General features: G+C 41.9%; 1 protein-coding gene across 1 annotated transcript; it reads right to left on the reverse strand.

Moving 5' to 3' along the window:
* Positions 1-542: 542 nt before the first annotated feature.
* On the reverse strand, positions 543-26,838 carry LOC122571996 (SNF-related serine/threonine-protein kinase). The gene is made up of 8 exons (XM_043736429.1): positions 25,849-26,838; positions 12,259-12,462; positions 10,803-10,955; positions 9,723-9,969; positions 9,050-9,401; positions 8,674-8,802; positions 8,472-8,577; positions 543-8,097 (listed from the first exon to the last, which is right to left on the reverse strand). Exons 2-8 carry the CDS (start codon positions 12,451-12,453, stop codon positions 5,986-5,988), a joined length of 3,294 nt encoding a protein of 1,097 aa, XP_043592364.1. The 5' UTR covers positions 12,454-12,462; positions 25,849-26,838; the 3' UTR covers positions 543-5,985.
* Positions 26,839-26,915: the final 77 nt, after the last annotated feature.

A 26,915-nucleotide genomic window follows, 5' to 3' on the forward strand; every position in this document is an offset into this window, starting at 1 on the left:
AGTCCACGTGTCGCGTTCAAATTTATTCTCCTTCGTTCTGATCCGTCGATCAACAAGACTAACAATAGACGTTAGTGGCAGAAACAATAAGAAAGAAGACAGTCTAAATAATAAACATCTTTTTAAAAACCGAAATTTCTTTCGTGCTCTTATAAAATTGAAATTTTTCTGACTTTAAATCACTGAACTAATTCGAACGAGCTTTATTCCGGCCTAAAAATATCGACCACCCAAGGCCATTCTCTCCGCTATATATTATTTTAAATACGATCCATTTAACGTACGTAAACGTGGTAAACCTCTTCCACTTTCTTCCAAAGGCTAGAGAAAGCAACGAACAGTAACGACCGTACAGGATAACTAGTTAGGGAAGGATGGTCCGGTGGTCTTCGATCTTTGCTCCCACCTATGGTAACTATTATTAAATTTACTTCGACCATCTCCTGCTGCGATTTGAAAAGTAGGAGAAGAAGAATCTCAAGGAGAGGGAGTCATCGTGGGAGAAACTTAAGACACAGTGTCAGCAGGCTTGCTCCTCGTGGTTCATTTTTTTCTTTTCTCGTTTATTCTGTTTCGGGCACACAGTTTATTGCATGAATGATTTATACGGTTCCGGTATATCGCGACGACACATGGTCCTCGTCACCGGAGCACGCGAATGGATCTTTATTTTTTGTTTTTTTTTTTTTTGTTTTGTTCTTTTTTTCGTTTCTTTGTCTGTTTATTACACTCAACTGGCAGTAAGTTGGGCCGACATTTACGAAATTTAAGCAGACACTTGTCTTGTATATGTATATATATATATACCTTTTTCTTATATATACATATACGTATATATTCTTTTTAATTATTTTTCCTTTTTTTTTTTTCTTCGTTTATCATTCTCACTTAAAACTGAGATAGGGGCGCTTGATGAATGTGTACAGCATCGGTGGAAAAAAGGGGGACATACTTTGTTCACTTATACAAAAATCATCACGGGAACAATTGTACTCTATGCGTAGCGTTGTCCAGGGACAACTTCGACTGGACTAGCGAACGAGAATTAACGCGAAAACGACGCCTCGTTAAAGTTTACACCGAAGCGATATTTCCTAGAACACCACTTTCGATCGAATCCTCGTTATCTCGATCGTTTTTTTCTTATTTTTATTTTCCTTCCTTCTACACACTCACTCTCTCTTTCTCTCTCTCTCTCTCTCGCTCTCTCTTTCTTTCTCGTCGTTTCTTACAACGCACTCTAATCGTGATGTATCGCTAAATGGATTCATTTACAACACGAAAAATACCTCTTATTTATCATAGATAGAGCATCCACTTGGGACAATATGGCGTCGCGCAGGAAGTTTCGTCGAGCGGATAGCTCGATGCAAGAATCGCAACGCTTCGCTAGGTTACTTGCAGCTGCAGGCATACATTCAACGATTTTATTTTATTATTATATTTTTTTTCCTTTTTTTTTTTTTTACTCTTTTTTCAAATTTTCTCGTGTTTGGCAAAGATACCGCTAATAACGCGTAAAAAGTGATCGAACTGAACGGACACACGGCGTACATTCTACGATTGTTCCAAAGGGAAAGAGTGTATACGTGTGTGAATGTGTACGTGTAATTGGTCAAGCTTGAATTCACCACCGTGACCCATAATGCCCGGCAACGAAGCATGTCACTCTGGTTCCGCGTAGCTCTAGCTAAATAGCAAAATTCGCGCGTCATGGTTTCCCTGCTCTCTCTTTTTCTCTCCTTCTATCTCTCTCTCTCTCTCTCTCACAAACACACACACACTTTCTTCTCTTTTTCTTCCTTTCCCTTTCCTTTTCTTCTTAAATTTCCATTGAACGGAAATAATCTTAATGCCCGTTTACACCTTGGTCGCGATTCGTTGGGACTCGAAACGAACGATGAACAAATTCGTTGAGTGTAAATTATCGTTATTATTATTATTCTTTAATATTACTATTACTTTTTTTTTTTCTTTATTTATTCTTTAAAACCAACACTTCAGCCGTGGTAAGGTGCACGTTTGATAACGTCGCGCTCTCAACGGAAACATGACCGAAGAACGGCGATTTCTCGAGACATTATTCCACTATGATTCGTTTTCTTTTTCTTCCTTTTTGGTCTCGTCGAGTCATCGTCATCGTACGACACAAGGCATCCAAGCGATTATGGAAATTTATTGTACAATTTGCTCAGTCTTTGTGGAGGAAGCAAACGATCTCGTTCCCGAGGCGACGATACGAGGCGAGGATGAGAGAAGTGTTACAACGAGGAATAAAGCGGGTCGACGATCGTCGGCAGTGACGATTGGAAAGGATCGTCTCTCTCTCTCTCTCTCTCTCTCTTGCATTCCTTCTTTTCTCAGGATGTATAATAAATAAATTGTATTACGCTAAAAAATATCTGGCTCGGTACATACAGTTTATGCGCGGATTTAGTTTAGGTACATACAAACGCTCTTGGCCTACTCAGGAAACATAGAACGTCGCGACTGACGAGGTGCCATTAGGATTTGAAGAATCGAATTGCAAATTTACATAAATATACAACTTGAATATTGCCTTTGTCAGATTGGTACAATACATCGTACTATAATGCAATACCTTGAGGCAACATAAAAATGATATTAGACCGAAAAATTGATATTTTCCTGACTCGCAGTGTCATTGCTATCGTTGGAGAACTCCAAATGCAAGCAGTATTTTTTAAGAAAAAAAAAAAAAATAGTTTATTTCGTTACAGGATTCTTATCGATACTAGCAGATATCGATACTCTTACTTCACTAGTATTAATTTTGAAAATTGTAAAAATGGAAGTTTCGTACAGTAATTGAAGAAGAAAGGAACATTACGTACAACTGTCTATTGTCTCTATCGCTAATTCTTCTATATTCTAACGATAAAACGACGAATTCTGGACTGCGATGACGTGTGGTCCCTGTTGTGATATTCAATTTCAATTCTAGCTTCACGAATATCTAGAAATAGTTTCGTCCCGTAGCAAGGAACGATAGTTACACGCGCCGTATGCAGCGGCGAATTTCAGAAAAGCAAAGCTGATTCCTAGGATTCTCTACGTATCAAAACAACGTAGACGTAACGTTATAGATATGTTTTCAGAGTGTCACAAGCGATCCAATCAATATATACTACGGCGAGGATACAGACAGTGACTCACAACTACAGCGAACAGTTATTCATTCAGCGTTACTACCTATTAATTCCTTTTATGAGAACATCGATCAAGTAAGGATTGACATATCAGCGGTATCAATCTTTAAAGCCTCGTTCGGATCAGCCAAGTTGCTTGAATTCAAGCGACTTAAAATCTGAATTTTATTAATGTAAACCTGTTATTTACTTGGCTTAAAATATCCATTCAGGCTTCGATCGTCCTGTAAGAGAAATATAGATGATTTTTTTCCAAAAAAAATACCGCTCACGTAATAAATCTTAGAAATGTATATTTCAAAAACATTCGACCCTTTCTCTTTGACAATTTCTACGATAAAGGAACGTTTAATTTTTCGACACTTAATCTTTCTCTAATGCTACAAAAACTGTTAAAAATAGTTTGAAAAATTCAAGAAAAGTAAAAGAAAATAAATAAGTTTTGAAGTTTACACCTTCGATTAGCACAGCACCCCAATCATCGCGACAGATATATAAGATAAGAAAGTGGGTGAAAAGCGCGTGCACGTACATCGCTCAGGTTCAGCGAGAGTTCTGCCGAATGGCTCGCGTTCGATCTACGCGGAGTTTCACAAAGTCGACCGTGTTCCTTCTGACCTACTTTTAAACATCATCGATCGATGCAGAAGAAAAGTGTATTTTGTCATGGATAATAGATTGCAGGTTCGCATTCTACAGCTTCTATTCTACCAAATATTTCGTTTCGCACAGCAACATACATATGTTTGTCCTGCGTTCTCCAAGAAATGAACGCGCGCATTCGGCAACGACGATGACGATGACATTGGTGATGAATACGGCGAAGAATGAAGCGCGCGCTCAGCCGGCAAGCGCGCTGACACTCGCTCCCAATTGCTTCAAAGGGCGAAGAGGATCGTCTCTTGAATTGTACGACGGGAAGAGAACATCGTGCACATCGTTCTATTACAGAGTTCTGTCCTAGGGGATCCCGTTTCTCTTTCGATGGTCCATTTTATAAGTTTCGAATATTTCGATATTCAGTTAGGCTTTTCAAAACTTCGTATTGTCGCTTTGGCATCTGAACGTCGGGTTTTCTACGACAACAGATATTCCTTAACGTCGTAGGGACGAGAATATCGGATTTTTTGAACCTGGGTCTCTTGTTCAGAGATTTGACAGTGATTGATGTGCAGAACTTCCTGATTCTTGTACCCTTGTGATGAAAGGGCGACGCAATTCTTCCAGACTTTATAGACCTTGCAGACCTCCGCTGTTCCTTGTCTTAGGAGTTACAGAAGCAACTATTCTTTCACTGAAGCCGTTTTGTTTCTCACGCTCGTAAATTCTATAAATAAGAGTCTAGATCACGAACACCTTGTATCGGAACTTTATTCTTCCGAGCAATTTCTATTCGTCTACGTGCACCTCTTTTTTTAGAATTTTCACTTTACCATTTTACTTTCAATTTCAACGTATGGTATTTATCCCCCAGAACGTCGGAAAAAACAGTTACAAAAAAGGTTCGATATTCTCCATTTTCTTGGTGTTTCTTCCTCGTCACGTCAGATGTTCGCGTATAGCACCACAGAGTACGTTCCTCGATCGAAACGGTACACGCGTAAGCCTAATCGATTAGCGTGTTACATATATAAATACGGTCTCGCTTGTGTGCTTTGTTCCTCGTGAAGGAATTCCGTTTGTCTCTTGAGAGATCCACTGTGCGAGATCCAAGAACGCATGCTAATTCTTTATATGTAGGAAAATCGTCGGAAAATACAATAGTCGCGATTCGCGGGAGGAACAGAATTTTAAGAGGAGCGATTTTAAAAGGTAAAGGAATAGATAGATAAATAAGGGACAACAAAAGGGAACAAATGGACACAAAGGGAAACGAAGGGGTAGATCCTCCGAGATAGCAAAAAATGTCAATCCATTCTTGGACATCGGATCCTTCTTCTTGCGACTCTCGCATGATTCGGTCAATGTCTGCGTTACAATAATCAAGAGAATGACAATAATATTAATAATTAGAGTCAATAATAATAATAATAATCATAATAATAAAATATCAAGAATAATAATATTAATAATGATATTAATAATAGTAATAAACTCTGTAATATTTAATATAGGTTTGTTCATACGGACTAGATACACTTCCCGCAGAGCGAAAGATCGATCGATAACGCTCTCTCCCTTTCGACACGACCCTTAATATTATTTTGGTCTTTTTCTCGACTACGCATCGCGTTCGAAAGGTTACAGGATCAGGTTTTCTGCTGATGCAGCATCGGTCTGATGGAGGGGACGTGACGTGATCGATTGAATACATTGACCGTTGTGACGCGTGCTGCGTAATCTACCGAGAGGTCGCGGCTGTTAACAACGATCACCACAACGCGTTGCGCATAGGAGATTCTCCTCTTCGTCTTCCGTTTAATCGTGTCGCACTGCGTTGTCTCGCGTACCTTCTCTTTCATCATTTTCCTCTCCTCTTCGTCTTCCACCTCGCTTTCCATCTCTACATGCGAAACGGCCGCCATGAGATTGATTGCACTTCGTGATAATCCCGTCTCCTTACGTCTCGTAGCGCCTCTTCGCGCGTCCTCACCGCTTCCTGATCACCAGCAGCGATCGTTAGTCGCCATGGAATAGCGACGAAACAGCGACGAAATAGCGACGAAACAGCGACGAAACAACGACGAAACAGCGACGAAGCATGGTTCATAGTCGCATGGACCAGGATTTCGACGACTCCGCGTTAAAGTTACACGACCCATGCTGTCTTCTTCCGTCGTCGTTTGTACATCGACCTGCTCGTCGTGCGGCTTCATCAACAGAGGCTGCAACACTTCGACGCATCGCCCAGGTGAATGTGGCAAACGGCAGGTAACGCGCTGCAGCCCTTTCCCACGACGCTCTCCTGGACCAAATGCGACAGGCCCAAATTCTGATTGATATCCCCGTCGCTGCCGCGATGCTGGTGCTTCGCGTCGCACCACTGTTTACGATCTCGCCACTTGTCGTCCGCTGTAGCGCAGAATAACATGGACTTTGGTGACGGTGGACTGACACGATCACGAGCAATGCTACCGCAAGATCGCGCTTTATAGAGGCGTCCTTTACCGAACAATCCTGGTAAAGGAACACAGAGTTTCTTATGCACGGCGAAATACCGACTAAGCAACCGGATCTTCCTGTTTTTGCAGTCGTTCCTATTCATCGACCCGTTCCTATTTTCCTTGTCGTTGGACGGTATCTGATTAACCGAGCAACCATTCAATTCCCTTTCGTCGCACATCCCGATCCTTTGACACGCGTCTCGTGGCGTCTCCTGTTTGCTACATCTGCCGTTGGAACTGCAGTTGGTCTGTTTGTTCGACGATTGGGATAACGAGGACTTGCCGGTGCTGAGGGACCAACTTTGCAAAAGCCTCGCTCCAAAACCTTTGGCCTTTTGAACAGTTGCCGCCGCTTGAGATAACGTCTGTGGAATTCCATGCGAGCCTGTACTGCTCTGAGATACCGAAGACGAAGACGAGGACATGCTTTGGACTCCTAGAACAGCAGAATTGCGGGACACGTGACAGTGACTGTGACACGACGAGGGTCCTTCCGCTTCCTGCACTTCTGTGATACGGTTCAGAGATTGACTCTCGCGTAGTCGGGTTTCTCCGGCTCTTCTCCTACCTGCACGATGCCTCCTACCGAATATAACTTGGTTCTCCGAACACCTATGCCTTCCCCCCGTTGTCGTGGTCGTTGTGGTTGTTGTATTCGTGCTGTTTCCGTTATCCTTTCGACTTGTTTCGCTCGGCGGTTTTTCAGTTGTGTGTTCTCCGTTACCTACACCTCCTCCACCACCTCCACCACCTCCACCACCACCTCTACCTCCACCACTCCCTCCTGGATCTTGCGAATCACTAGAATCGTCATGACTATCGCGTCTCGAAGACATGGACTTGCTCGAAGATGTGCTCAATTTATGCGCCCTCTTCTTTCTACTCTCACTGTCATCGTCACTAGCGTCTGAACTCGAGCAGGAGGTTGTGCGTGTCTTGTGGAACTTGCTCTTCCTCTGTTCGTACCCGGTTCTCCTAACCACCCGACACTTGGAGCCGCTACTCTCGCTACCAGATACTGGTAACGCATCTCCGTCCTCCAAGATTTCGTTCAAAGGCGTAGACGTGGAACCAGTGCTGCTTGGCGAAGGCATGGTCTTATACTTAGGCGTCAACGATAGGTTATCGTTCAGACCGCTCAAAGGTCGTAGAGGAATCGATACCGTGGACGACTCCGTGAGAATAGTGGTCGTGGTAGTCGTCGTGCTGGTTTCGGACGGTTTCGACGGACCTATTGTCGACGAGGAATCCAAAGAGGCGGAGGATCGATGTTGCGAACCCATCCTCCACTTATTCATTGGAACAGGTCCCATCGACTTCAAACAGTCGGACACCGACTTTGGCCTGTTTTCCGAGGATCCTTTCCTCGACCAGCCAGGCAATGATCCGTCGTCCAAACGGTTCTTCAGGTTCTCCTGGCTAGTGGAGTCGAGCATTGTTGCTGCAGGTACTTTGTCCACGAACTGGTTGCCCGCTTGAGGCCTGACCATTGTCTTTTGTTGGACAGACGACAAGGAATCGTTGATATTCCCACTCTTTGGACTAGACATCAGTCGCTCATCTCCGTCCGCAGTCACAGGAACCACGTTGATATCCTTCTGCGAATTTCGCTGCGACGACATTGGTTTGTGGCTCGGCTTCTCCGGAAGCTGGGACAACCTCTCCTGCAGGATGTGCGACAGTTTACCCTCTGATCGAGATCCACGACGGTTGAACGAGTTCAACGTGGAATTGCTACCGCGTTCATCGCGACCTGAACACGAAGACACGTCGTCCTCGTCTTCCTCCTCTTGGACGATGCTGCATTTCCGCGTTCGAATATTCTGCAACGAAAACACATTTCTCTTCATCCTTTGGAAAGTTTGCGTAATAAATCGACAAATAAATATCTGGTGTTATTACCATGCTCCGGATTTTCATGCGAATTTGTATTTTTATGAATACAATTATAGAAACGGAACCTAAGAAACGATGCACGTATTTTATCCACAAAATGTTACGATATTTATTTCAGAAATTTTACTTTAGCTATTTTATATATTTTTCCAAATATACTACATATATACTATCGATGTTTGTTTGTACCTTTAAATTTTGCACAAATCCACAAAACTCGCCATTTAATTATTACGTTACGTTAGTTCGTTAAGTACGAATGTCAGTTTGTTAGAAGAAGAATTAATTGTTGAATACGTACTTGAGGCACGTCACCCGGCGTCCGTGGCACGCTCAGCAACGATTGGTTGACTGTGCTCAATGAATTTTGGTCGATACGCATATTAGTGGCCGCGTCATCTTGCCGGCTGAAAATAACCAATCCTTAGGTGTATAGGTGATTGATATACGTTTGACTGTCTCTTTCAGTAAGTTGTATCGATATAGCGTATAATATAGTATACCTAGCCGAGACTTCGAGGATTTCCGGTCGAGACTTCTGTACCTGTTCCTGACGATAAGTCCGTAACTTCCTTTCTGCCAGCAGGAAATACGTCGCCGTTATGTGATTGTACTCATTCTTGTCGAGGGCTCTACAATTAAATTAATTAACGACGACTTTAGTACACATTGAATATTTATTAAGCGATTCATCCTATTCGAATTTCCATTCGTGAAAAATACTATAACGTAACAGTAAAATATAACGTAGCATAAATTTCAATATTAGAACCACATAGTACCATAGATTTCGGCACGGATATGCAGCAGACTTATAAAAGAGTAGAATACTCCCAATACCCTTTTTTAATATCTTAAATATTTGATAAATATACTTACTCCAAAATTTCTTCTTTGGTGGCAATATTTCCGTTAACCATTTTGGTAACTATATGATTGTGATGATCATCGGACACCTGTTGCCTGGAGACCAGAGGCAACGCCTCCACCGGCTCCGAGTCGGGTCCAATGGCCAGCCATGGATCAGCTGCTATTTCCTTCAGCGTCGCTCTGCCTTCTGGCTCCCTAACGAGCATCCTGGCTATCAGACGCTTGCAGCCCTCGGATACGTGCGGTGGTATCGAGTACTTGCAATCCATGATCATCGTCAAGGTCTCGCTGTCGTTCGCCTCTTGGAAAGGCGCTTGACCGCATACTAGCATGTACAAAATTACGCCTAGTGACCAAACATCTGAAAATCCCAATTTCTATGGTGAATACAAGACGAAATGTCAGCGATGTATGAGTAAATAAATACGAAGAAGAATCTAAATACAGGTGGAGTATATAGCAGTACCATATAATGGCCACGATATACTTTATCGAATTCATCTTGATATCGATTGCAACACGGCATTGCAACGAAACGATATAAAATTGATACACAAACAAAATCTCGGTGTCTTTGAATTAGCCCGTCAACGTCGATGTTTAACACTTCCTTGTACTATAATTATATTAGGTCGTTCGAAAGATCGATAAAAGTACGACGAATTGATTTTATGGTACTCACCAACGGCAGGAGCGTCATAACTATCACCAAGTAGAATTTCCGGTGCCGAATATGCGAGGGACCCGCAGGAAGTCTCCAGCTTCTGACCAGGACAGAATCTGTTGCTAAATCCGAAATCGGTAAGCTTCACGGTGCCGAGTTTCTCGAAGAACACCACGTTCTCGGGTTTCAGGTCCCTGTGTACCACGTGCAATCGATGGCAATACGATATGGCTCTGACTATCTGCCGGAAGTACGTCCTAGCCACCTGTGATCGATTAAAAATCTATCAGCGGGCCTTGAGAATTATGTTACGGCCTTGGGACTCTACCAATCACGTCGAAAGGCAACAAATAGAGGATGATATTCTCTGTTCCATAGAACTGAACGAATGAACCGAATCAATGTGCAACGAGTCGTTAGGTTGCGCAAGAATTCTTGATACACTTTTCCCCGTTTCCGGCAATGAGTAAGGAGTGTTCCGATTTCAAAATACGATGACTAACACACACATTTGTTTGTGATTCATAAGTGGTGCATAATAATTAGACTTTAATCGATAATAGAATTGTTATTAATAGAGTCGAAGATACAGTTAGTAGTTAGTTGAGTATTAACAGATGTAGGATTGGTCTCGAGTGAATGTAGCGAGCTGTTGTCTGACAATGAGCGAAGAATAACGAGGCATTAAAATCGCCTCAAGGTTTTTACGATGTTTGTATCGTGATTCAAGGATTGGGGTTAGGTTCATAATTCGAGAAATATGTCTGAGCGTAACGTTGCAATCTAAAAGAACACATTAAAAACATGTGCGCATCTTTCATCGAATGCCTCGAAAAGCGGAAAACGGAAAAATCTGCGGAATTACGTAATCGAGATACGGTGAAAAGAATTTTTACTGCTCAATTCGTTAATCTTTCTCCAATTAATTCTATTCATTTACGTCCATCTAAAAGCATCAAAGTGGGCAAAAGAAAATGTGGCAAAGAAACAGCTCAAGAACTGCTGCGTGATGTCAACAACGCGTGTAAAATGACTCTTGCTCTTCCCTGGTAGAACAAGATCATTACGTGCAATACGCTCGAGCCATCGTATACATACCTCCTCGCTGAGCCCGCTATCGTGTCGCATGATGTAATCGTAGAGGTCGCCGCCATCGCCGAGCTCCAGGATCAAATAGAGCTTCGTCTGAGTGTCGATCACCTCGTAAAGCCTGACCACGTTAGGATGTTGCACCAACTTCATGCATCTCACCTGCAGACGGAGAAACAAAGAGGATGGTCGACATGGTGCAACAGCGTGGTTCGACGTTTGCCCTCGAACCACGCTGGTCAATGACCCTTTCTCCTTCCCCCTTGCGCCATTATCTCGTTGACCTTAACGAGATCTACAAGTTCGAAGCGGATCGTAGATATTACCTACGCGATGCTGGCCGTTGAGCGGATCTTGCGCAATCGGTCGTTAATATTTAACACCGGTGTCGCGAAACGATGAGATCGTAGGAAGCTGTTTGCGAGATCTCGCTAGTTCGCTTTAACGAGAAAGGTGAAGAATCACAGAGATCCTCTATGATAAGAATTGCGAGTGGTTTCAAGAGGATGGACCTTGGCGATGGTTCAAAGTTTCGAAATCGAGATTCTTAGATCTTTATCCTAAGAAACTTTATTCCGTGTTTCGTCGATGGATCATTAAGGACGATCGACGTTGCGTTAACGCGATATTTCATTTACAACTTCCTTCGATCGATTTACCCGCGATTTACATCGAATTCTATTTTTAAACGTTGTGGCCATGGAGAAAACTCTAAGAATTCGCGTAACGCGTTTCCCACCGCTATATTCCTTCCACCTAGATATCTATGTCGTTAAGATGAACTACTGGTTGATCGTTCGTCGAGCGAAGAACGTATCGACGTTGGGTCGCTTGAAAATTGAAAACTTACGGACGAGGCTGTAATAGAAGTTCATCGATTCGATACTTCGTTTAATTAGCGACAAACTGAAATTCCAAAGAAACAAAACTCAGATAAATGAAGTTCCACCGTAAGCCTTCCGCTTTCTGTATGCTTCGACGTCTGTTCCTTTGAGTAAAACCTCACCCAGTCTTTCAAACTTGTGCCCACTTTCGCCGAAACTCCCTTTAGCGTTAATCAAAGACTCCACTACCCAGAGTTACCAATTAACTCCAAGTTACCACTATCCCTTCTACCAAGAATCTATTCAAAAAATCTAAGGATCCCCTGAAATATCGTCGAACGAAAGAAGCAAAGGCCTGAAAGAGTAGAGAGTCTGCGGTAAAAATTCCCGTGCTATGGAGCACGATACGCGGCGCACGGCCATTGAGCGAACCAACGAAAAGAAGCGAGAGATTAGTACGCGTTTCCATTTCCTTCGCGACCCGCTTTGTGCTCGACACATTCCCATTTACACGACGCATAGGGGGAACAGGAACAAAGGGACGAAGGATATGCGCGGTCGCTTCCGTCGACGAGACACGCGACGAGAGTGAGCCGGGGTGGAGAGAAAAAAGAACGCCATCGTATCGTCTGTGTCCTCACCTCCTGGAAGAGGTGCGCTCTCGAGACCTCGTCGAGTTTGCTCTTGTCGATGACCTTCACTGCGACCTTCTCGCCGGTGAAAACATGCCTGGCGAGCTTCACGACGGCGAAATGACCGCGGCCAAGCGTCTCCTCCAGATCGTACAGGCCGGCGATCTTGCCGTCGTAGTTGCTGTACCCCACTCTCCGATGCATCTCGTGTCGCTGAAACGAGGAACAACTGTGAATGGTCGATCTGATCGCACCACGGTGAAACTTGTTCCGTTTGGGAATGTTTACCGAGGTGCGATACCGATGGATAGATTGGTCGATGGTGGTTCGCGTGCAGATCCACCGTGTGCAACGACGAGTAAGGTGCAAATATTTATATGAATTCGTGTTTTTACCAAAATAATTAACAAATATGAAACCTAAGTAGAAAATTGCTTTTTCTAGTGGATATTATGGCGGGTACTGTTACTTTGGATATTTTATATATTTTTGCACGTTGTGTATTTTTCTAACGTCGAATTTTCTATAAACGCGCGCGCGTACTTATCCGTGGTTTAGTAGCGAATAAGGGAAATATTTTCAAATTGATTTCGTACGAAATTCGAGTTTTCCAGTTTATTGGAATTTTTATCGTAGAAGAGCATTTAACGTAAATGTATAATCCGAGTATGGTGGTACAGGGGGGACGGTAATAAGAAATATGACCATCTTTCAGTTCTCGTTATCGTCTAAATTCACATTTGGACCGTGAAATGGATAAAAATCAGTTTCTACTTTTCATGTTCTGACAAATATCTAGTATCGGGGCAAAACCTTGAGTAATTAAGAAGGTCGGACTTGACCATGGGACATGGGCGTGCCAGGTAGCTGCCGGGAGCCAGGGTATAAAAGGTGGCCGTTAGCGAGTTTTCTTTTTTAGTGTTGCCAGCCAGCTTTTAGCGCTGCCAGTTGTGGTCGGAGAATGTCGTCCGCGTTGGGGGTGGTGTTTTCAGCGTTGTCAAGGAGCGCGGTCGGTGTGAAAGAGAACCGTTGCGACGAGACGAGACGAGTTAGTGACGAATGATGACTGCGTGCATATAAATTGACGGAGCATCATACTTGATTTTGTGTTGGCGCGAACGATATTGAAATAAATCATACCGTTACCAAACGTACTACCACGCTATTAATACGTTATTTCCTATAAATATCACACATTTATCGTAATAATCGAACACCAAAGCATGTAGCCTAATCAGATAGTGGCGAGGACAATAATTGTTCAAATTTTTGTACGATAGCGAAACAGGTGAAGATCTGTTATTGTTGTTGGTGTTTCAGCTATATTAAATCTAAGCGTTTTGATTCTACGATATTAGATAACAAAGAATTATAATGCTATATCTTTGAAAAGTGGCGACCTTTTTGCTATATAGACATACTATGCGTTTCATAACTATTTTTAAGTTCCATTTCTTTCTTTAATGTTAAAGGTGCATGACTCGAAATAGAACGGTGAAAAACGCGAACTGAAGGTTACGTAACTTTTCATTAATAAGAAATCAGTATGCTTGAGACCTTCGAGAGAAGAATTCTCTCGCAGTTACGAAAAAGACATTCAAAGGCTCAAAAACTAAACTAGGCCAAGACTAGAACGAGCTAAACTCTTCTAATCGCGAAAAGACGATCCTTAATAACTAAACTGCGAATGTTTGTGCATTTATAGGAAACGTAAAGATTGCAGAAATATGTGTCCACAGATATATAAAATGTCCCAAGTAATACATTCACATCTACGTTTAGTCGCATTAGTAAAAACATGAATCTGTACAAATAATCGTTGAACAATTTTTATTAAAAATCAAGCTGTACCAATTAAAGGACTCTGGAAATCTACGAGTAATCATTTTTGCCATAGGCAACGTAACATTTAGAACTCCATCTTTCCTCCGTAGCTGTTCTTCAACTTCTCAAGCACGCTACATATATGCGTTTATGCAAACATAATAAATTTATTTCGCCATTTCGAACAATTCCATAGACAAACGCAATAAACGTTCCCACCGTTTACAAGGCGATGCGTGTCCACTCTGGCAAATCGCGGAAGGCGGTCGCTCGCGTTGTCCGGCGAAACAATTCGAGCACCGTGACTGCAATAACAACGTGCACGTGTTTCGTACGCGCGAACATCGCATCCGTAGGCAACACAACGATTCGATTGTCCGCCTTATATGGAAAATAAATTTCAACGCCTACTGAACGCGGAGGATCAGGCTCAAGGTAATCGTGTGTATAGTTACTCTCACTTTTGCGCTGCTTCTTCTCTATGGGAGTGGCGCTGCTCCGGTTCGCGTACGTAAGGGTAAACGGGTCTCGTTTCCGGCGTCCCTTCCGGAACACCGAAAACGGTATTTGCCTTTGCTCGTTGCAAAATCGATCGATCCACTCTCTCGTTGACCGTTTTCCGCTGCAACGGGATTGGCGGGTCGGGAAAAGAGGGTCGGTGAATTATTTTTAGAAGTGGTTGGAAGATGCAATAATTAAGCGAACCTCGACCGACGAGGAACAGATCGATCGGCGAAAAAAAAAAGAAAAAAGAGATTTCCGCAAGATCGACGAAGGCTTGCATCGAAAGTGGTCACGTTCCGATTGCAATTTGCGATCCCGATTGTTTCAACTGCACGCGAAATTGCTTTCTTATCGTTCGTTACTCTATATACGCACGTCGAGAAAACCAGTCGTTGCCGGTCGACGAAAAAAGTCTTGAATAATTTATGGGCCGATCTGAATGCACCGGTCCCGATCTCGAATCGTAATGGCCACGTTTACGAAGAAATTGAATCGTTAATAAATCAGGCATCGCGTTGTCGTAAAAATCGGGAATGCAAAGTTTCATGCACGAGTGAATGAAATAGTATCACGGATAACTAAAGGATGTATCGCTATGTTATCTTTCTGCACGTGTGAAATAGATAGGGGATCGACGATGAAATATCGACGGAACGACCTTGGATGAAATTTTTATGATATATATGTCGAAGATGAAGGAACACCGGAGCCTTCCTTTGGAACTTTGGGAAAATCCCGTAATATTGTAATCTAGATTCTACCATAGCCGTAATTAAACAATTGTCGTTCAACCCGATTGTACTTATTTGGGATTCGTGACAATGAGCTTGGGCTCGAGGCGACAACCAGTCGCCAACGTAGCCGCGGTCAAGGGATGAACGTTTGTTTAACAAAGACCCTGTTCTCCGGGTAAGATGGTCGCTAGATGTCGATGCGTTTCCGTAGTGCATGTTCAGCTAGCCTGAGGACCCGTTGTAAATCTTAAGATTTAGTTAATTAAAAGTCCTTCAAACAGAAAAACAGTCTTTGTCCCAACTACGGGAAAATAGGGGAAACCTACTTTCTCTCGAACGACGCTCCCCATTAGCAACTTTTCCTCAAGGGCGGCTAGCATTCTTTTCTAACCATCGACGTGGAAATTGACCAATTAACAGCAACGTCAATTTCCCTCATCCTCTGAACGAAGGTATAGCTCCACGAATCCGATGATCTCATGCCCTTGGGCACATCCCGTCATAATTTTCCTCGGTGGCACCATCGCGACGAAAATTCATTCCTGCTTGCGACTTTACTAACGAAACGAATAACGTCTTCACGATCTGTTAACCAAGAGTCGGACTTAGATTTTGTGAGAGCATACATCTGCTATCCCGTTGACCGCGAATTCGTTATCGAACCTAGGATCATTGTCATTAGCGTCTCGAGTATCTAATTACCCCGGTTACTTGTCGATGTCTGTAACAATCATATTTGCTCTAGTCAATATCTTCTCTATTGCATAACGACAATGTCTAGTCACAACGAAGACTCGTTTCACGCCCTTAACCCCAACCCTAATCGTAACGCTAGCCCGACATATATTTGCGACCTTTATTTACGGCTACGATGTTTTCTTTTTCTTTTTTTTTTTTTTCTTTTTTATTACGCGAAACTATATATTTTTGAGCGTGCGCAACGCTGATCAGATATCGAGAGTGCGCGAGTTAAATAACTAAGTATTACAATAATCTAGATTTATATAATGATTCTGTTGCAACACTTAAGCCCGAAACTACTATAATGCACAGCTGCTACGGAAAATAGCTCGATGAGTATCAGCGGCGAATAATGCACAGTGCAATGCATAGAGGGTGCACTCTGTCTGTACAGAATAAATAAAATAGGTAACATTAAAAATATCAACGCAGTGGTAATATGTAAACCTAGAATCATTTATAAAGCAAACGTTAAAAGTCATACTTGGACGACGTATGAGTCATCATCCCCCTCTTTCGATCAAACGGCGCCAGAAATATAAATTCATCAAAAAATTCTATCTTCCCTAATAAAAATAAGGAGAATAATATTAATAATCGTCTGCTTCTAACGAATCACGCTATCGTCCCGTGTACATCTAAACTGTTTAAGATTAGAACTCTTGATACAGTTATTTTGACTTACTATTGTTACAGTCAGATCACTATTATTATAAGCAGAGTCACCATTATTTGATTTTTTGTATCTTACTGTTCGATGGCCTTAATCCTAAGGTTTCAGGCATACTGACTTCCGTACGTGCATAATTCTCTGATGGAATTCTAATTTACATGAAACGTGATACGTAGATAATCTGTAAAAGTCAATATAAAAAGTCGTTTCATTATATAATTTACTAAATTAAAATCTCTTTGTGTCTATTTAAAATTATTATCCACTGCATTATAATGTAATATCAGATAGTTTACTATGCATGGAATTTTACACGAAACGTGTTAATTATTTCAAGCCTTTGAAAATTATGCGCAGAACGGCTGATTACTTATTCGGTGTATTTCCACGATACACTTTTCCAAATATTAGTTAATTGATTATGAGAGCTAATGATCACAAATTGCAAATTAATAACAACAAAGCGGCACTAGCTATTCACTGCGATATAGTTTCACGTGTAAAATATTGTCGGATATTTTGCATAATTTCCATTTTTGATCCAAAGATTTCAAACTAAAGCTCGAAATACATACAGATATAACGTTCGTCTGTTCATTACCGTAGGGACGATAATGTGTACGAGATTAAGAAAACGAAAGAAATGTTATGTGTATAAAATCAAACAGATGGCAATGAAGTTTTAGCCTATATTTAAAAAATTTCAATTTTAAAATTATCATAAAGAAATTATCACAAAGTGATAATTCAACTTTTTAAATGAGATGTAATTTATAGTACTATCTTCTCTTTAATGTTTTGCGTCAAAATCACCGGCATATCGATTATAAGCTAAAATAAAAAAATCTATAATCAGTCGCAACCTTTCTCTTTCGTGAGCTAACAAAATTACGATCACAGGAAGCTAAAGATACAGAGTTGGAGGTGTAAAGATCGAGTCTGTAGAAAAGGCGGATATGCAATGAACGGACGAATGGAATGAAAAAGATACGCTTAATAAAATAAATTGCTTGCAAACACATCTCCGAGATAGCTGACCCGATATCTCGATAATAATAAATATTCTCTGTTACTGGCAATGGAACATGCAACGGAAAAAGATGGAGAGCGTCAGAAGGAAGATATCGCGTACAGATAGTCACGATTATTCGTTCGACCGTCAGTCTCGCGTCAAGCCAGTTCCGGTTTCTTTTCGTGTCATCACGCTACGAAACACATTTGCGTCAGGACTACGTTCGCATACGCGACGTCAAACAGGAGACGATACATATCTGTAGGAGGAGCTTCGTTCTACGACTCTCTTTCACAGTATACAACAACTGTATAGAGTCGATTCATGAACGAAATAGATGCAAAAATACATTTTCTTTGAAGTGCACGGAAGTATGAAAGGAACGAACAAAGACACGCGTACAGGGTAGGCACCCACGTTCTCGTACGCCGGTTTAAAATTAAACGCGCAACGTTGAGAATTTACGCGAGTAGCAGCAACGATCAAAGACACTCCGCGTCGTCTCTTCCGATCTCAAAAATATTCGACAGCAATTACGAACTCCTCGTGCCTTTCGTAACGCGACGATACGTTTCCATAATCCTTAACGCGTTCACCACCTTACATAAGCCAGTGGTATAACGCGTAACAAGTAAATTTATTCTTCCTCGCGAACATAGCGATTCGTTTCATCGATTCGAGATTTAACAGGCTTGTTTACTCGTTCGCTGAATAAATGACGTAAAAGAGAATTGTCCGTTGGTCGAGAAACGTACCAGACGTGATACACGATGGTGAGTTTACGTAATTGGCGATTAATAATATTGTGAAATAGGAGAGGGCGGTGATTCGACACGCGGAGCTTATATTATCGACCAATGATGTACGACGAATCAAGGAGGAATTAAAGGGATTGTGATAATGAAGAGACAACTCCGTTTTGTACAACTTGTAGAGAAAATCGTAACCTTTCGCTTGGTGCGACAAAGGAACGAACTACGACGAGAAATCGTAAAGTTATTATGATATCACATACGTTATAATCCATTATAAAATCACATAAAGTGGCATGTGATTTTGCAATGGACTGAAACCAGATAACTTGGCACTAGGTGATTCCGACGACGTTACAATACAGAAATCGAATTTGAGGATTGCCTATTATTTCCAAGGATATAATTCACATTTTCCATTAATCGTGTTAATAACAAATTTATTTGTTCTTTCCAACGTTTCAATTGTATTTACCTAGAGTGAAAGAAAAAGATACAAATTTAATGTTAGTCGAAACTCTAAACTCAGCATAGAAAATGAACGAAAGATCTACAAAACGATAATAAAACCAATTTGAACGTACAGAACAGCGCTATGGGGAGCAGCAGCAATGGGCCGCATAGACCAAAGTCGCTACAATCGAAGATACCGAGAACAATAGTGAACGGCCCATGATGTGTCAGAAACGAGGATATACCCAGACTTAAGAATACCAACGGTCAAAGAAGAAATCGGCAGGAACGCAGAAATATACAAGGAAAGAAGGGCAATACGTCCAATCAGCTGGCTACCGAACAGAGCAAAACTCTCATAGCAAGAAGACTAAAAAGAAAACACCCCATTGACCTCACTAAAGAAATAAAATAGTCAAACTGGAAGATGGTGTCCCGCTGGGGGTAGCCATCCACGTGTTATTTAGCAATTGAGTTGGAAAAATTTATCAAATGTCCAGCTGGACAAACTGCAAACTACAAATTAAATAAAAAAAAATGTAATGTTCAATGAAAACATTTATTACCACTGATACTAGATGAATTGCTACCACTATCATACGAATTTATAGCAAGAGATCCAAGGAAGATTCGCCGTTTAAAATGGTTTCTTTTCGACTTGGTAAAATTTGCAGAAAGTGAAGCTCGACTCCTTGTAGCCGCAATCCCTTCGATTTTTCTTTGGAACGATCGGATAGTGGTGCATGCATACGTGTGCCAGAAAACTTCTTCGTATTGTCCGATCAGGCATTCCGAGAGGCAGAGGCAGAGACAGACAAAAGTGCCGTTTCTAAGAAAAGCGAAGTATGGAGTGTTGAGTTAGATCTCCACTCTCGAGGCCAGTCTAGGTTACAGAGTTAGTCGACCATTATTTTTGGTCGGGTTGTCACGACGTGTATTTCCACCACCCTGCTCGACACAACAGGCCAGGCAGACGTTTCGCCCCGATTAAAATGCACGGTATGCGGAAAGTAGTTTTACGATTGCTATCGACTCTGCCTCCTAATTGATTCGATGCACCGTTTAGTACTGCGATGTGCGTCATTATCGATGGCCGGATATAAGAGAGGAAATAAAACCTCCTTCCTCGGTATTTTTACGTTTCAAATCAACCGATCTTTCCGATTGCCGTAGAAATAAATCAATCGCGATACTTTTTTTTTTCTTCTTTTATCGATCGAAGAATTAAAGAACGTAAAAAGTTCAACATCAACGAGGAAACTAGACCACGTTATCTACGTATTAAAATGGAAATAGTTGCAATTGACCTACTATCCTGGCTTATCGATACGTAATTACTAAGTAATTAACAAACCGCGTATAAATTCCAAAGATTCAAGTGTACTAAGCGTATTTCCTCCATAAAATTAGGTCATCCCTTTTTCTCTAGATTTAACAATTACGGATAACAATAACGTAGACATAATTGAACACAGGGTATATCAATTAGAGTGTGAAAAAGGTCTCACACTTGAAGAACTTGTACGAGTCATTACATCATATCTGCAATGTGCACTAATAGCGAAACAAGATCAGTCGGAGCGTGTGCTCCCTTTAAAAGCCTATCTCCGCTCCTCTCCTCTTTGAAATACTCGAGGGTATCTTATGGAACTCGCTATTACCGTGTACCTAATTAATTTTATCGCGTTCATCAGTGGTTACCTGTATCTATCGAACGGCCGATATTCAGCAACTCGTGCCACCTTTGTTACACGGCAAACGACGAACCAACCAACGACAGAGTAACACACCGGTATTATATACACGTGGGTATACACACGGATGCTGTGTGCAGCCAGGCATGAAACGTTTCGCCAAAGTAGGCGTGAAAAACGTACAATACGTCGATTCGTCCAAATATCTAGCCACGACTGATTGGTCTTGACATTTTCCCAATAACAACCTTACGTTCGCCCCAGTATCATCCACCTGCGCACGACGCGTATCTCTCGTTCGCCCGTTGACCTGGTTCCGTTCTACCGGCGCATTACGAGCCGCGTATCAAACGAAGATAAAACTTTCACGGCGTGTCCCCTCCCTCCCCCCGTCGAATCCACCATGGAGGAACAACACCAGCCCTCCCAACTTGGAAACTATGTTATCGACGCACCGACGTTGCATAACATTGGAGGAAGTGTAAACTCGTGTACCACGGGTCGCTGCATTCTTCCGCGAATCACCGACGCGACCAGTTTATCTCGAGGACAACCGAGTATCGATGATTCGAGCACGGAGGAGAAAAAGCCACCGAGTATTCGACGTTCGAGTAAATTATGGAAAAGAATAATCGCGTGTTTTATTAATTTCTAGATAATTACAAGACCTTTGTCTCGTAATGCAAAACATTGTCACGAGCTATACAATTCGACACGAGGCAGATTCTACCGTTTGTAGCAACTCTAACTTCGCAAGATCCAGTTCTTTCATATTCCATATTTTACACACCAAGTGTAAAATACCTCTTCTTGTGCGATTGAATCGATATTACTATCGGAAATTTTACAAATTACGAGACACACTAGTATTTACAAATTCTCTTGCACGATAACAAGATACTTGCCAGATAAAGCGTATGAAATCTGAAAAGTGTATTTCTATATTTCCTGGTTCATTTATTACTTTTAGCTTTCTATTCAAATATTCCGAGTTACTGAATGCTTCGACAAGCATACACAACTACAACTACGAAACATTTCGCTACTTCTTGGCGTGAAAATTACGTTCGAAACTAGACATCGTAGGTAGCGAGAACGTAGTAAAGTCCATGTTGGCTCGCGAATAACGATCCGAATTGCGATCTGGTCGTTATGATTCTTTGAATGGAAATGAGTTCGACGGTGGATTTAGTTAGTTGGTAACCACTGTTACAACATACTGGCACGCACCGAAAACAGATAATCATAAACACGAGTAAATTGGATTCGGAAACGTGGCAACGGAGATGCTTAATCCGGTCATACTAGCAGAATCACACGCAGGATTATCCAAAGTAATTCGATTAGGATTCGTAGTCAATTTCACCGCAAGGACGCGCTATTTACGCCCCCCCCCCCTCTTGTACAAATCTGTAAAATAATACTGCAGTTATTCTACTATCTCATCGTGTTTTTTTCATATGTAAATTTAAAGCTCGCAGTTGCATGTTTCGTAGCTCAATCATTCAACTTTATATTAACCATAATTGTCCTACATAAGATTGTCCGCTAATTTACTTCGTTATTTAATTTGATACATTTGTTAGTTAATTTAATTTGATAAATTACATATTCAATAGGTAAATTATGAAGTTTTACGTATACGAACCACATTTACATATGCAAAATGGTTGATAATTTACTTTCTCGTTGAATTGATTATTTGATACGTTGTTATATAATTTAGTAAATTAATTTCATAAATTACATATTCGATAGGTGGATCGCTTTACCGAATGAATGATCCACAGAGTTTAGAGTTTACCTTACGCAGGCCTGTTCGATAATTTACTTCGGCGTTTATTTAAAATCAAAAAATAAAATTGTATTTGAAATAATTCGTTTTGTTCGTGAGAAGTCACCTGTCTCTCTCTCTCTCTCTTTCCAATTATACCACGATTACTGAATCACCACGATTTCGGTTAAAAACGATGCTACGTTTCGCCGTAATGTTCCAATTTAAACAAGAGAAGATCGGATTAATCTAATTTCTCGGTTTCTCGGTTAGTTAGAAATCAAGTAAACGGAGTGACGGTGATTCGTTGGAAAGTCAGGTAAAAAATTTCATTAGCCTGCAATTTCTCGAAGGGGAAACGAGTTTCGTCGATGAAGCTCGTTAACACTGCCAGGAGAGATCAACACGATGATGCACGTACGAGGGACAACGAGGGACAACGAGGGACAACGAGGGACCATCGTCGAGCCTAAGGTCATCGTCATCGTTCGCGAGATTCTCCCATGAATTTCATCTCTATCGATGTCTCTGGGACGAGTGAAATGCCAACGATTCGCATGACGTGCCGTTAATAAGCAAAACGAGCAACAGCTCTGCCTACTTCTGCTTTAATACAATAGAAATGAATTAATCGCTGATTCGGTTTCTCGTAAGAGCCGTATATACACTATGCATATAATTTACACACTTGTGAAAGATGCGAATAACGCCATTTCCTTTTACCTTATTTCCATCGTTATCATACGGATTGTCGATTGCATCATATCTCAGATAACGTACATTCTAACATCGGAGGTTATCAGCGATAACGATCGTTATTATCCAGATATAAATAAATTGGCTACGTAGACATTTTGCATTTCACGTAAACAAAGAACAGTTATTCCTGACGATGTTTTTCATTATCATGACTTGACGATTTTCGCGATCCTTGAACTGTTTCACCATCGTCGTACGTCGAACGCTACGTGACCATGCTCTCCGACGTCGAATAGCTTCGACGAAAAGAAAAGTGAAAGAAAGAAAGAAAGAATGAAAGAAAGGAAAGAGGCGAGACAAAAATGCGAATTGCGCAACGATCTTTCGTGAAAACCATGTTTCACAATCGCGAGGCAAAAAGTGGGAGAAGAACAGCGATCGTCGTGCGCGTACGAGTCCTTACGCGAAAATTCACGATTTAAGAGGCGATAACCTATGGTAATATGCGATGTAAACGCACCACCACGGGTGCGTAACAGGTAGTGCTCGCGTCCCGTTACCAAGATTCCTCGAGTCTTTGACACGCGGAAGATGCCGGGTGTGCCTCGAGCGGAAACATCTAATATCTCTCGCCTTATAAAACGGTTACCAATATCTTTTTCTATTGTTTGGCCGTCCGTCCTCCAACCGAGAACAATTAGAAACGTCTAGAGTGTTTCTCTTGTCGCGAATATAGTGCTATAGAAGGAGACAATTTCACGGCTGCGATGCGACCAAGTGCATGCATTCCACGCTATACGTCGCAAAGAGCGAGATGGGTAGCGAACGTAAAAAAAGATAAACCATCGCGGAATAATGGTGCTCTGTTGACTGACCACGAATTGGCGGACTTTATCTGGTCAGTTATCGAGCGAGGTGTATTTCTTTATCGAACACGAGTGAGACACGGATATTCCTTTATTTTAGTTAAATCTAGACGGTGGATGATTATGCAAATTCACATTTTTATAAATCAAAATCTCGCAAGACAAATTTGGTCCACTCCACTTTTGATCAAGTTACTAATTTCACATTACCCACCTACGCATTGAACAATTGGAAATTCCAAGGAAAATTTTAAAAACTAATGTTTATAATTGTCTATAATTCTTTTATGAATTCCGATCTGTAGAGTTGATCAGCGTTGCTTCTGAGCGACTCGAATCTAACTAAAGAAACAGGATCTAGATAGACATGTTTTGTGTATGTACGAACGTTGCGTACATCCTTATACATTTAAATTTCCAATAAATGTTATATGCCATTCATTTCATTGTATAGATATTTCGTTGTATTTCTTTGCAACTAACCTTAGACATGCCCTAGTTATCGTTAGTTATATGTAATACTAGAAACGCATTCCATGGTATTAGTTTTGAGAATTAGACGGGATAACGATGGTCGGTTAACAAAGCAAAATCCCGGCCGGTTAACGTGGCACTACGGTAGAGACTCTGTAATCTGTATCCGTGAGACGATGGTATACCGTGCCACGCCATTTTTAGTCGTCTCACACTCTTTTCCTCCTCCCTTTCCTTTCGTCTCTTTGACCCCTTTCTCTGACCACGGTAAACGAACGTGACGTAATAAGACATTAACATTTCACAGAGCTCCCGGTTCGTTAACCTGCCGATAATATCGAGGACCACCCGTTTCTCTTATTTTCCTTTTTGTGTCACTTTTTCTCAAGCCAGCTATAGTTCAGATTCGATCAAGAAATTTCGATCGATCATCGTATTGTTCGCGTTGCATTGTTAAATCGGAATTTAGAAAATAGGATATACGTGGCTCTGCCGCGTTTCTGTACGATAACGTTGCGCTAGTTTTCTACCCACAAGTATACAGCAAATACTTTCACAAATATTCTAAGCAGGTGTTCGAGATACATCAGCTTTTTTTCTTTTCCTTTTTCTTTTCTTCTTTTTCTAGAGATACTGTTACAGTGAAAACAACGAAACCTTCATAATCTATGTCATCGAGAGTATACGAATGTAAGTATGTGTATGTTCGACTGTGTAACGCGTTCGATGATTGGTAATTCGTATTTGGTAGATAGGATAAAACACGTGACACGCATTTTGCACAAAATATTCGCAACTTACTGGACGTTTTTTATTCAACCGATAAGTAGCGTTTCAAGGTCGTATCAGGTTATGTACCCACGAGAACTAAATATGGCGGAATGTCATTTACGAGTAATGTAAAAAGCTGTATTTTAAAAAACATAACGGGTGTTCGAGCGGCAACCATACTATCTCCTGTTAATTACGTTTATCGCATGCAGGCTGCGCGCTAAATCGTTCAGGATAGGTCGTGAATGTTTATAAACGAATCACGTATCGACTTTATACCCGAGTCCTGTTGGCTGCACGGCATCGAAATTTTGGCATACCGAATGTAACGTCGCGTAATGTGGAGAATATTCTCCAACTTAGGAATTACCTTCCTAATTACGATTAAACTTTGCTTTATAATATCAAAAATTTAATCGATAGAGTTCAAAGATAAAATAGATCCAATTTGGAAGATGCTTTTGGTCATAAAGTAATAAGAATTTCTGGCGAATTCCACGCAACGTTTCAACACGGTTGAAAAACAGAAAAGTGGGAGTGTACGATGTATATACGGAAGGAAGAAGCGTCAGGAGCCATTTTTACAGAAGAGTCCACTAAATGTACCGTTGAATAAGATTACACGTACCGCTTTGCCCGCTAGACAGACGAATCCAGCCAGCACTCGACTTCCCTTCTCATCCGATTGACTGTCATTTGTGATGAAGTTTCATACGCGTGTCAAATGCCGCGACGATTGATACACGCACGGTACCTAGGGGCCGTTTGTTGCCCGATTTCTCACACGTTTGCCTCAACGAGTTTAAACGTCTCCCCTTTTCTTGTTGTTACGAGGAGACGCGTCGACCACGTATTTCTGCACGATCTAGACGATTACGACGACGTTCAACGACGAAGACGACGAAGACAACGAAGACGACGACGACGACGACGACGACGATGGTTAAGCCGTCTCGTTGATTGCCACTCGCGCACGCACTCACGGCAATAGGATGTATGTTTACACACGGCACACTGCACTGTCTCTTTCTCGCACTCTCGTTTGTCGACACAATACTCTTTCCTCCCCGAGAGACACACGGCTCTCGTACACCCTTCGTGGCTGGATTACCTTTTCCTTTTTCGAGCTGACTCCTCTCTGTTTCTCTCTTTTCGCCACCCACCCACCCTCTGCCCCTTCGATCCAACCGTATGACGAGGAAAAGCAAGATTTCCCTGCTCCTTCCTCGAAGTAGTGTGGCCGACACACTTCTACCTTCTTCCCACTTCCACCATTTCGTTTCGTGTACTCTATCTTTCTCCCTCTATCGTTCGTGTCTCGTACCTTCCCCTCAGACCGCTGTTTCTCTTTCTTTGTCTGTTCCCGTGGCTCGTCTCACACCGTCGACTGACTCGTCGAATCGTCGTCTTCTTCTTTCTCTTCGTTCTTCGGGCGACTCTTTCGATCTCGTGCACGCCACGCACGCCACGACTGAACACTCGCGACCACCGGTACTCACACTCTCGCGAAACTGAATTTTCTTCCACTGATTAGATAAAAACCGACGGACTCGGCGAGCGTCAACGACAGACGCGCTCGCTCGACACCGTGACACGGGAAAGCTGAGAAAACGTACTCACCGAATTCGGCCTACCAACGATTCTCTCGCGTCCGCATGCTCATGCAGGCGCCACCTGCTGGAGCACGTGGCACAC

This window comes from Bombus pyrosoma, linkage group LG10 (assembly GCF_014825855.1).
Source record: "Bombus pyrosoma isolate SC7728 linkage group LG10, ASM1482585v1, whole genome shotgun sequence".
NCBI lineage: Eukaryota > Metazoa > Arthropoda > Insecta > Hymenoptera > Apidae > Bombus > Bombus pyrosoma.

Bases quoted from the DNA above. Each gene is read 5' to 3' on its own strand.
- LOC122571996 (XM_043736429.1), bottom strand. From the start codon at position 12,453: ATGCATCGGAGAGTGGGGTACAGCAACTACGACGGCAAGATCGCCGGC. The intron at 10,956-12,258 runs GTGAGGACACAG...CTCCGTCTGCAG, and splicing joins GAGCGCACCTCTTCCAGGAG to GTGAGATGCATGAAGTTGGT. The intron at 9,402-9,722 runs GTGAGTACCATA...TGGGATTTTCAG, and splicing joins TTATGACGCTCCTGCCGTTG to ATGTTTGGTCACTAGGCGTA.